This window comes from Python bivittatus, unplaced genomic scaffold (assembly GCF_059951505.1).
Source record: "Python bivittatus isolate LINGU-HERP-01145 unplaced genomic scaffold, Pbiv_v1 ctg000840_np1212, whole genome shotgun sequence".
Classification (NCBI taxonomy): Eukaryota; Metazoa; Chordata; class Lepidosauria; order Squamata; family Pythonidae; genus Python; species Python bivittatus.
The window spans coordinates 32,754,787-32,767,586 of NW_028277113.1; the positions used below are offsets into that span (position 1 = coordinate 32,754,787).

A 12,800-nucleotide genomic window follows, 5' to 3' on the forward strand; every position below is an offset into this window, starting at 1 on the left:
CCAAGATTTTTGGCAGAAGTCCTGTGTTCCTACAACCAAGCAAACATATTGTGAAATTCTTAAAATATGGCTTATTCTTTCAAGACCAAATATGCCCAACTACCTAATGTGGTCCACCATCTCTTATATCAAAAGCAACAAGCAAATTATAATGAAGATGAATTATTTTATATCCAAAATGTGTTGCAAATTTGATTTGATTTGATCAAATTTTGTGAGGTAGATGGCAATAACATGGACTTCTACAGCTAGCTCATTTAAAATTTTATCTAAACTTTTCAATAAGTTTGCTAAATAGTCACAGCAGTTAACTAGACCATATGTTGCTTTTGATGTTTTGCTTTAACATATATGACATTTGTTTCATTAGCAGTAAGATTCTTTTTGTTTGAATTGAATTGTTGATTCATGTAGGAAAGTAGTTTTGTTCATGGTAGAAGAGCAGTTGAAAGGGGTACAGGAAAATAAAAACTTTTTTTCCTTTTCTTTAGGTATTATAGCGTCATAATTTTATTTATTGGGCTTTTCCATTTTACATTGATTTTGCCCACTAAGAGTTTGTCAGAATTGGGGCTGTACATAAGTATTGGAAATAAATTGAAAAAATAAGTATTGATTTTATCCTAGCATTAGAACTTTTCTACCAATTTTAAATATACGCTTTTAAGCAAATGAACAATGATCTTTAGGCTCGTTACCTCTGATGTCAGAGGACATTATTGTGAAAGTTGTTATTAATTACCTTTGAATTGATATCAACCCATGGAAACCCAATGGATAATTGTCCTGATCATTAGGTGACCAGTCCTTGCTGGAGTGATATCCATAGCTGTTACCATATTTTTTAAATAGTAATTTTCATAAAAATTACAATTAAAAAGATAAAAGCTAATACATTTTTTAAAAAAAATAAAAGGATAAAAAGAAAAATTAGAACTGCAGAAAAGAAAAAAATAGAAAGAAAAATAGAAAAGAAAGAAAAAAATAAGAATATAGTAAAGAAAAATACAAGAAATATATAAATAAATGACTTTCCCCTTCCTCACAACAAGTATAAACAATTTTAGTAACTTATCGTCTTCTCTTAAAATACAACAAATGATCTCTTCTTCCCATATTTCATCTGTTATCTATAAACAAATCCTTAAAGGCTTGTCATTTCTGTCCTGATCAGCAAAAGTCCATTAAAGAGATAACAACATATCTATTTTAACCTTGATCAAATAAACCAACTTAATATCCCTTCCTATTACTTTTAAGAATCTTGATATTTAGCCCCTTAAAATAATGTCCTAGAACTTGATTTCTTTTCATTTTTTCTTGATCCCTTCTCACAAGATTCTTCAAAGCTTTAATAAGTCTCTTTTGTAAATCCAATATAGGAAAGTTATCCAGATCACTCCCTTGGTTTGTTATTTGTATATCCCTTTTAGTTATTAAGGCATCAGATGGTTTCATTTGTATATCCGGTGTCGCATCTTTTCCATATCATTCTTATAGCCTGACATTTTAAAATCTACTCTGAGACCAGTTTCAGTCTTATTTGGTAAAACTTGTTCCTCTTCCATAACATAGTTTATCAACAGAGGTAGACACTCTTAAAATTAACTTCTAGGTCCATTGTTCAAAAATATCCTTCAATATGTCCAATGTTAAAATAGTTTGCTCCATTCTGTATTAGTAAGTCAAATTTAAGTGTTCTTCTTCTTTAATTGTAATCTTTAGTTCCTTCTGGTTCCTTCTAGTATCCAACCTTCAAAGTCTCTCCTATCATTTTTTTCAAAGATAATTCATCACAAAAGCATTTTCCCATAGAAAGGATTCTTATAATTAATTCCAAAATCTTATTTCAAATCCATTTGGAGAATCCTTAGTCCACCTGTCACTTTCCAAAATCAAAGTTCTAATCACCCGTTTGCTGTTTATTCAAAAAACATTTTTTTAAACTCCTTAAACTTGTATTTAAAACTTCTTTTGCTAAGGATTGAAGAAAATGTACCTGGTGCTGTAAAATTTGTCTATCCAAAAGTTCCTAATAGCTGAAAAGCAGTTAATAAGCAATTTCTGAAAGTGATTAGAAAAGGAAGTATGTGAACCCAGTGTCCTTTTGATGGCACTGCCTGCAGTTTGAGCAAAAGATGGCTATTCCCTCACCTCCCAGAGTTCTAAACCCACCAGAGACTGCTGTCTTGCGGTCTCCTTGCAAGGAGCAACTATATGGAGCACTTTCAGCAATCTCAAATCCTGTCCTTGTCCAGACAGAAATTATGAAGAGCCGATCTACTTGACAGTTCTTCATTCCGCCATAGTCCACCATTTCTTCCCCGGAAGAGCAATTGTCAGTTTTTATAACCTTGCCAAGCATGATATCTTTCTGTGATGATCTTTCTCTTTGCATGATGTCTCCAAAATATGAAAATTGTAGTCTTGTCATTTGAACTTCTATTCTAATGCAATTGTGCCTTTCTTATGTGCAGATGTGCAAATGGGTATTATGGCAATCCTTTAGTGCCAGGAAGAACATGCATTCCTTGTGACTGTAATGGCAATGTAAATCCAATGGAAGATGGCCACTGTCACTCAGTTACAGGAGAATGTTTGAAATGCATTGGAAATACTGTGGGACGTCACTGTGAAAGGTGTGCTGATGGCTATTATGGAGATGCAGTGACCAACAAACATTGTTATGGTGAGTTCCTCTTGGGCAATTAAATATTAACCATTTGTAATTTTCACCAAACTATCCCCTGATACTCAACACTTGCACTGGGGTTGCACTACCTTGTTTTGAATTGATGTTCTGCATGAACTTTTCATAGACTTTGCCAAAGTATTTTGTGTTACAGCAAGGAAATTGCTTACAATTGCTAAGATTAGAGTGAAGGATATTTATTTCAAATTTTAAAATGTGATATGATTTTCAGTACTAATTATCTTATCAACAAAGACCAGTCAAGAATATTTTAAGTTGTGGTTATCGCTTAAACAGCAATAACCAACCTTTAATTTCCCAAGCTTCCTACACACATTACATACTACTCATAGTAGTTTTGAATTCTGTCACTTAGCTTTCATTTAGAAAGAAAATTGATTTAGAAACCTCTATATGTATCTCCTTTTTCTGCATCTCTTTGAGCTGCTCCCCACCTCAAGGCTGATACTGAAGGTTGGGAGACTTTCATGAACACAATTTTGTATATTAGAATCTACTCATTAATAAAATCAGAGAACTCTTCTCTGAATAGAAATGCTTTCCAGTTACGGTTGGAGTTGCTTGGATTCTAAGATTAATTTCTTGTTCCAAAAGTATAAATTTAAAATAATAATGGCCAGACTATAGAAAAGTAAGAAATTGAATCCTACTTGGAATTTTTTTTTTCACAGTTACTGTTGCATATTTTGTCACAATCAGTAATATTCATCTTTTCTCTTTGTTTTTTTTATATCTAAGCTTGTGAATGTGACATAAATGGCTCTGATTCCAGCATCTGTCATCATGAAACTGGCCTGTGCCAATGCAAAGCAAATGTAATTGGGAAGAGATGTGATAAATGTTTGGTAAGAAACAGCAATTATGTTACTAACACATATGTCTTTACTCGTTGCTTGTCCACAGGGGCTAACAATATATGTATGTATGTATGTATGTATGAATGTATGTATGTATAAAATTTCAGTATAATGGTGAAATAATCTAGATTTAATTCATAGCAACTGAAAGGCAAAAGGATAGGATGATACACAGAAAGGGATTTTACTCTTCTTTGCTTGAGGTCATACTGCCCATCGAGGGATCATAACAGACTGGCCTAATTTTAGTTCAGAGATCCTGGGGACAGAGCTTCTCATCAGGCTGCATGATTTACATCTGTCTCCCTTTTCTTTACTCCAAATACAGCTGGCATCAGCAAGGCAGGATTGCTGGGAAATGACAAAGCCATCTTTCTCAGCCTCCCAGGGGTTCTGAGATCACTTTTATAAATCAAACTGATTGAAAAAAATGAACATTTAAAACAACAGCTATACTGTCCACATGGATGCAATAAAGCTGTTAGAGAGAGATAAAGCTTCAGATAATTAAAGTATCTCTATCATCAAACTTTAGTTTTTTGCATAGTAGAAATTAAAAAAAAAATAGAAAAAGATGTCCTGCTCCCCTCCAGAAAGATGTGCTTGACTTGGTGTAATCAAACTCTTTCATTATCATAGTATCCTTTTAGAATTGACCCAAGGGTTAAAAATATAAAGGCTAAAATTATACGGCCAGAGGAGCTGGCATTGGTGAAGAATGAAACAAACTTTCATCATTTTGCTTTTGCTTTCATTGTATTATTTAATGGTGAAAAGAAGAAGAAAAAAGAGAAAGTACTATATGAAAAAAAAGTCTATTATGAAACTCACTTATTTTTTCCCTTAAGAGCTGTTTAAGTATAAATGGAAATAGAAATTGGATATAACATAAGTAGCAAATACAAATTCAAAAATAGCACATAAAACATAGCCTTTTCTCTCTCTAATCTACAAATGTACCTTTGAAAGTAGTTTAAGAGTCAGCACATGCAAATTATCCACACATGCAAATCATAGGTACCAAAATATTAAATAGCCAACAACTTTATAAGCTATTTGTATGCTAGTAAAAACTTATACTTTGTACATTTCCCCCTAAATTTTAAGTTTATAACATTAGCATTTAATTGGTTTTGTCTAATAAACTTGATCTCAGTGTATTTCCAGCTTTTGATAGATATTAGTGGATGGTTGACTTATAAAATGAGAATTATCCTTTTCTGATTAGATGAATCCCATAGCATTTCACATTTCTCTGTGTGGTAAAAAGGAGGGAAGAAATACTCCTTTCCAATGCACTTCCAAGGAGGTAACAGCAAGGGTCTATAGCAAATGTAGTATTAGTGATGAAGAAAAAAAAATATTTACAATATACCCAAAATGTTCTTTTCTTTCTTACAGTTTGGCTATTATGGCCTAAGTACTGGAACTGGCTGTGTTCCCTGCCACTGCAGTAAAACTGGCTCAGCTGCAGGAGATTGTGATGAGGAAGGACAGTGTCGCTGTGTGCCCGGAGTGGCTGGGCACAAGTGTGATCATTGTGCTCCAGGGTTTTATGCGTTTCAGGATGGCGGTTGCAAATGTAAGCTTTAGCTCATAAACGAATCATGCAGTAACTAAAATGTTCTAAAAGTGAAGCAGTCCATTGCCCCTGGAACTGCCAAACAAGAGTATCAAAGTGATGCCAAGTGCCTCATTGAAGATATTCATGTTGCCACTTTAACATGGAGAATTGTGCTATCCCTGTGGCACAATTGCCTCTTAGAGAACCTGCTTTTTAGATCCTTATCTACAGGGCATTTGTTTTACATAGCGCTCGTTATAAAGCTGGTCCATTATAACAGCGGTAACAGATGAAAAAGATTGGATAGTAAGTAAAAAAAAAAAAGAGCATCCTATTGGTATATTGCAGTAATACACTTAGTTGCAAAAACATTTACTTGGCATGGGCACAACAGTGGGTGGGAGAAATCTCTTTTAATGAAAATTAGAAAATAAAAGTGTATGATTTCATAAGGCACTGACTTTCTAGTAAACTCAGAGTTCTTATATCCCAGGATAAAAAAAATTAACCAATAATTCTTCTCAGCAGTTTACTTGTTTCTCTTCCTGCCCTAACTGCAGCTTGTGATTGTGCTCATACTCACAACACATGTGATAAAGATTCTGGACAATGCATTTGTTCTCCTCATACAACAGGAGAAAAATGTGAACTTTGTGAAGAAAATTTCTGGGGTCATGATACAGAAAAGGGATGCAAGGTAATATGCTTGTGGCAACCTGTTAAAAAAGAAAATTAAGTATTTTTTTAAAAGTTGGATGAAATTTAATGATTTTTTTTCATAAAACTCTACATATTAGGTTTCTTTCCCCATGTGTTATTTCTTTTTTTATAATAACTTTATTAATTTTTTTTAAAAAGAACAATAAAAACTAACAAAAGCTAATATTAAGGAAGAGAATTAGAAAAAGAAAAAGGAATTAGAAAAAGAGAAAATAGTAAAGATCAAAAATGCAGAAAAGAAAAGAAAAAGAAAAACAACAAAAGAAAAAAATAATTGGCTTCTGACCTTTCCCGCAACAGATATAAGTAACAATATACATCAAACTATTGCTCTAAATTTTGCTTCCATTATTTCTGTTAACCCATATTATCCACCATGTGTTACTTCTGATGAGTCAGAGAAGTAAAAGTTTTCCCTCTCTTTTTAATGCATCTGAATGGATGGATGGATGGATGGATGGATGGATGGATGGATGGATGGATAGATAGATAGATAGATAGATAGATAGATAGATAGATAGATAGATAGATAGATAGATTAATGACCAGGTTAAAACAAAATCCAGCCATGCAAGCCAAGCAATACATAGGTGTAAATAAAATAATGCAGCTAAGACTAGAACTAAAATTAATACTTAGGATTAGATTAAAAAAAATTAAAATTATAAGTGAATTCTAAAAATAGAAATTCATTCTATAGTGCAGTAAGTTCATCATATAAAAATAAATTGTTCTATAAAATAATATAAAATATTAATAAGTTATTAATGATTAATTGATAGTTCATACATGATCACAGATTGTTGGAGCAAATATAAAGATGTTACTCATTTAGATCAGAAGTGAGTTGTTTGGGCACATTCACTGTTGCTGTGAAAAATGATGTTATATTATGTGTAATAAGGCTTTTCTTGCCTGTTGAAAGAAAATTAATGTAAGGTTTCTCAGACTGCCTGGAGCATGTAACAATGAAAGAAAATGAGTGTTTTTGGAGTATAATTACAGAAACAGCAGTGTATCAGCACAGGGAGGATGGATTCAATCAAGCTATTGTCACAAATGTAGGTTCAACCAGCTATGGTAACTTTATTAAATCTATATAAAAGTGCTAAAGGCAAGTTATTATATCTGGCTCCAAAGAAAAACTTGTATTGAAATGGGGAGATGATCTTATTAGCTTGTTTCCACTTGGAGTATTTAAGCTGTCTTTAGATAAATTTTTGACAGAGGCCTCTCTCATTCAGATATTCAATACCTAAAAGCCTTTCTCATATCCTGGGTAAATTCAAGGGGATGTAGGAAATTATAGAAAGGCTGAGTAATAAAGATTTTTTAAAAATTGAGTCCAAGAGGACTAAAAATTATTAGATAAAAGAAATGTGGTCAACCTGATGGAAAAATAAAAGTATTTAAGCCAGTAATTGAAAATTAATAATTAGGCTCTTACCTCAGTTCTCATCTGGCTAGTTTCTACCTTGGAATTATATTGTATAGATATTTTGGAACTTGAAGCACTGTTCTTAGCCTATAATTTGGGCAAGGTCCTAACTGTGACTGAGCCAAGAATGTGTACTGTAGTTTTAGAGCTGAGAAGATACATTTCCCACCATGTGTATGAAAAAAACTTAGAACAGCCAAATAATGTTTTTGAGCCCACAAGACCTGGATATTTAAAAATCCTTACTTGCTCAATCTTCTACCCTTCTATTCCCAATCAGAGCTTCCTAAATGCTTCTTTTAATGGCAGATGCTTATAATACTTGGAATACATTCTGCTTAAAAAATGCTCAAGCCACAGTTATACTCTAGGTCCATAAGGCACCATATTGTGGCCTGCACTTAACAAAATTTTGCTCATGAGAGGTGATTGAATTAATCAAATATATTGTCTAATAAGAAATTCACATCAGTTCATCTCAATTGAACTTTCTCTGCCATACAGCAGAGAATCATTCTTCCAATGAAAATGGCCAATATAAAGTTTTATTTTTGCTAATCAAGCTCTTAGACAATAAGAATATGAAGAATATAAAGCCCTCAACTGTAAGAAATATTACTATTACAATATATTGCATTGTTAGCTATAATCTAAAAGTTTGTATAGAAGAATTTGACTCCTAGTTCAGTTTTTTCACGTGTTATTGTAATATACTATAGCTTCAGATTTAAAACCTGTATGAAATATTGTAAAAATCAGCAACTTGTAGCAATTTAAAACCATAACACAATTAAAATCATTTAATTGATAATGCATAGCAACAACACTGCTTTGATATTTCCAAACTTTCTGAACTTGCCTAATTCCATCCTAGATTCACAGTTTGAAAATCCAGTGCATCCATTGCTGGGCTCTACAGTACTGGACAATTTTTGTCCAGAATCTAGCCTCCCTTTTTTGAGGAAGGTGGTTGAGAAGGTGGTTGTGTAACAGCTTCAGAGGGCCTTGGATGAAGTGGATTATCTGGATCTTTTTCAGTCAGGATTCAGACCTGGGTATGGGATGGAATCAGCATTGGTTGTGTTTTTGGATGATCTCCGGCATGTGTGGGATGGGGGTTGTACATCCATCCTTGTCCTACTTGACTGTGATGGAATGGAATTATGAAGGCCAGGCTCAGGGAGAAAAACATTTTCTTACATCTCCTGAGGAGCGTGGGAGATACAAGAGGATGAGACTGGCACCTCCCTGAGGAATTCACAGTGTTGTGGCTGGCATTACTTGGGATCTGGGGTTTCAGTCTGGGAAGATTCTTGCTAGAGGTTGTAGCTAATAAACATAGCTGGACTGAATTTACATGGTCTCTTGGAGTTCCTTGGGCTAGGCCTGACATTGACTTCTTAGTGGCTTTCAATACCATCAACCATGGTATCTTTCTGGATTGGCTCAGGAGGTTGGGAGTGGGTGACACAGTGTTGTGCTGGTTTGCCTCCTTCCTCCAGGATCAATTCCAGTCAGTGGTGATTGGGGAGGAAAGGTCCCGCCCTTGGCCCCTACTCTGTGCTCTCTCCTCTCCTATTTAACATCTACTTGAGGCCACTGGGTGAGCTCATTCATCTCTATGGGGTGACATATCAGTACGCAGATGATATCCAATTATATATCTCTGCCCCTGGCAAATTAAGCGATGCCGTGAACGCCTTAACCTGGTGCCTGGAAGCTGTGAGGGTCTGGATGGGGAACAACAGGCTTCAGCTGAACCCTGGCAAGAATGACCAGCTTTGGGTTTTGGGGCCTGTCAGTTCTTGTCGGGCCTAGCCCAAGGAAATCCAGGAGATCGTACAGAAATTATCCAGCAAGGTTTATTAGCTACAACCCATTTACAGGAATCTTCCCAGACTAGAGCCCAGTTCCCAGGCTCAGCCAGTTCATACCGATGGTATTTATCAGGGAAGTGCCAATCTCCTCCGCTTATCTCTTCCTCGCTCCTCTGGAGATGAGAGCACATTCTTTACTCCCCTCCCACCAATCCAGTCCATCACAGTTCATGGTACTGGATGGGGTTGCACTGCCCCAGACAGACCCAGTGCGTAATCTGGGGGTCCTCATAGACTCACAACTTCTGCTCGAAGAGCAGGTGGCAGTCGTGGCTAGGAGGGCCTTTGCACAGCTTCTACTGTGCACTAGTTGTGCCCATTCCTGGATCGGGAGGCTCTGCTCACAGTCACTCATGCCCTAAGCACCTCCAGATTGGACTACTGTAATGCACTCTATATGGGGCTGCCCTTGAAAAGTATCTGGAAGCTTCAACTAGTGCAGAATGTAATGGTGCAGGCAGTATGGGTGCTTCTAGAAGATACATATCACACCTCTGCTCTGTGAGCTGCACTGGCTACCAGTATGCTTTCAGGTCCAATTCAAGGTGCTGGTTTTAACCTTTGAAGCCCTTTATGGCACAGGACCAGGTTATCTGAGGGACTACCTCACCCCAATTACATCAGCCCGTCCCATTAGATCTGTCAGAGAAGGCATATTGTGGGTACCATCTTAGGGATTTACATTTGGTGGGTCCCAGGAGGCAGGCCTTCTCTGCCGTGGCACCCACCTTATGGAACATTCTCCCCCTGAAGTCAGGCTAGCTCTATCCCTGTTAAAGATTTGGAAGTCCCTCAAGACCTGGTTATGTCACCAGGCCTGGGGGTCCCAGGGAATCAGAGACATACTCAGATGGCTCCACTATTGTGATTGATATACACACACTCTCTCTATGCCTTGTGGTTTGTGTATTTCTAATTTTTAATAATATTTAATTTTAATAATAATTTTAATATTTTATAATGATTGTTTTTATATGTTTGCTGTTTTATTTGGTGGTTGTATGCTGCCCAGAATCATTTCTTATGAGATGGGCAGTTATATAAATTTGATCAATAAATAAATCCTACTAAATGGAACAGCTCAAGAAAATGTGCTTTTCCTCTTCTATTTTATTTGGATTATTTTATTACAGTCAAGTTTATTGCATCCTAAAGTCACTACAATTTAACTGCAAAGGTTTATTTGTCAATTATTTTGCGCCAGCTTTTAAATGAGTTCCAATTATAATTTTTAGAGTGGCAACTGGATTTTTATTTCTTACAGCAAAATGAACAAATGTTCTTGTAAAAGAAAACAACAATAATACTGGTGACTTTTTAATGGCTGCAAAAATGTAATTCCTAAACATGGCTTTTTCAAATTACAAGTTTCTATAATGTTTTATTTTCAGGCTTGCAATTGTAGCCATTTAGGTTCCCTCAGTCTCCAATGTGACCAGCTGACTTCTCAGTGTCAGTGTAAGCAAGGATACGGAGGGGACAGGTGTGCCCTATGTGCTTTGGGTTACAGGGACTATCCTGATTGTATTCCTTGTGACTGTGATGTCCGTGGGAGTAAAGCAGACATGTGTAATCAAGGAATCTGCAGCTGCGAAGAGGAAACTGGTGTGTGTGTTTGCAAGGTATAGCATTATAACATAAAGTATTAGCCTATTAGGATTTTCACAGTGCTTTTAATCATAAGTTAATGCTGCACAGGTAGCTGAAGGGTAGGAGAGAGAGAAAGATAGTCTAAAGAAACTTTAGATAATCTTCTAAGACAGCAGGAACTGGAAAGCATCGTAAAGGTACTTCTACAAGAAACCAAAATTCCTTACCCACTCTCCCATTATATCAAAAAAGGATAAAAAAGGAATACTTACCCCAAACAGCCTGCTACATTTCTTGTGAAAGAGAAGAGGAAACCAACAGGACTTTTGTCAGTTTTACTCTAAGTGAAGGCCCCACTTTTCAAGAACCTGCTGAAGCTCAGAAGTCAGGGGAAAGCAACAGATCCTTCTAATGAAGAATGGACTATCTAAAGCTCTTTCAAGCCCCACCATTACAGAAGAAAAGGTTTTCCCAGTTTAGGTACACCCCAACTGATCCATAAATACATTTACTATGATCATAGAAGTTCAGAGTTACCTTTAAAGTGGGGCAGAGTCTTCATGGGGAAATGCTTTGAGTTGGCTAGAACTAACACAGGCCTCTTTCCAGATAACATGCCACCATGGAATAAATACAATCTTCTATGGATGTCTTATAGAATTATATACGTGTAGCTGTAACTCTTGTCTACATACTATTAAAGCTAGAAATAAGACTATTATTCAAGCCATGATGCTGATAATGATCTCATCTTGCTTCAGGAAAATGTGTTTGGATTGCACTGCAGTGAATGCAAAAGCGGGACCTTTGCTCTACATGCCATTAATCCTTTGGGATGCATCCCTTGCTTCTGTTCTGGGATGACAGAATTCTGTACAGAAGTAGAAGGCTATGTGCGGGTTCTGGTTAGTAAAGTGTATTTGTCGTCTTTGCTTGCTATTCTCTTAATTTCCACCTCGCTTGATCACACCTGTTTTTGTAAACTGCTTAGATAGCTGCTAGGGTGGGAAGAACACCAGAATGTTTGGAACAGTCTTAATGTGCTCCCAGTATTGCTTTTAGAATTTCCCTGCTATCAAGAATTTAATTTAATTTAATTTAATTTAATTTAATTTAATTTAATTTAGGCACCTCCCAACTCCAAATTGCTTTACTTTGCTGCTTTAACACTCTTAAAATTTGTTGCAAGCTGTCTTGGATGATAAAAAGGTGGATATAAATCTTAAATAAATAGTAAATAAAAAGTAATGTTGCAATTATTTATATATATTCCAATTGCAGGGAAGTTTATATTATTGTGAATTGTCTTTATTGTAGGATTCTTAGTGCATTCCTGAGAATCAACCACTTCCTTTTGTCTAAGTAATACAATTTATCTAAGTGTTGTTTCTCTTTGCTTTTTTCCCCTGCATCCCTATCCTTAGCTTGCTATATTATCTATATGAAAGGTAGAGGTAGAAATATAAAAGATGAAAGAAACTTGTGCATTCAGCTTAGAAGCAGCTTTATACTAATGCAAAATATAAGGTGCTTTAATAAAATTGTTCCCAAATTTCAAAGGAGAGATGATGTGTTAGTTATTTTCAGAAAGCACATGAAATGTTCCTTAGGCTGAGACTATATCTAGTACATTTTATGAATTTAGATAACCTGTTGGTTTGGTATTGCAGGTAACACTGACTCCAGAACAGGGACTGTTACATGTGGTTTCTCTCAGTAACTTTACTGGAACAAGTAAAGGTATATTTTCCCAGTTTCCTGACATTGTAATGGATGCAGCAACAGTCCGCCAACATTTGAATGCAGAACCCTTTTACTGGAAATTACCAGAACAGTTCCAGGGAAACCAGGTAAATGTTTATTTTTCTGTCCTTTCTATGGATGCATCTGCAACTCAGTATCTAACAATTCTGAAGAGAATTCACTGTGTATCACTGAACACTTGCATTCATTCATGTATGTTCACTGTATCTTCCAAGCAAAACTATTAAAATCTTCTATACTTTTGCTTTGTGGGACCACATAATATAAGTAAGACTGG

General features: G+C 35.7%; 1 protein-coding gene across 1 annotated transcript in view; it reads left to right on the plus strand.

Moving 5' to 3' along the window:
- The window catches only part of LAMA1 (laminin subunit alpha 1), a 110,425-nt gene that overhangs the window by 48,940 nt on the left and 48,685 nt on the right, over positions 1-12,800 (plus strand). The window contains exons 19-25 of the mRNA XM_025164264.2: positions 2,478-2,689; positions 3,452-3,558; positions 4,972-5,152; positions 5,695-5,831; positions 10,561-10,791; positions 11,521-11,664; positions 12,430-12,609. Coding sequence (XP_025020032.2) covers positions 2,478-2,689; positions 3,452-3,558; positions 4,972-5,152; positions 5,695-5,831; positions 10,561-10,791; positions 11,521-11,664; positions 12,430-12,609 — 1,192 coding nt within the window. The remainder of the gene's footprint in view (positions 1-2,477; positions 2,690-3,451; positions 3,559-4,971; positions 5,153-5,694; positions 5,832-10,560; positions 10,792-11,520; positions 11,665-12,429; positions 12,610-12,800) is intronic.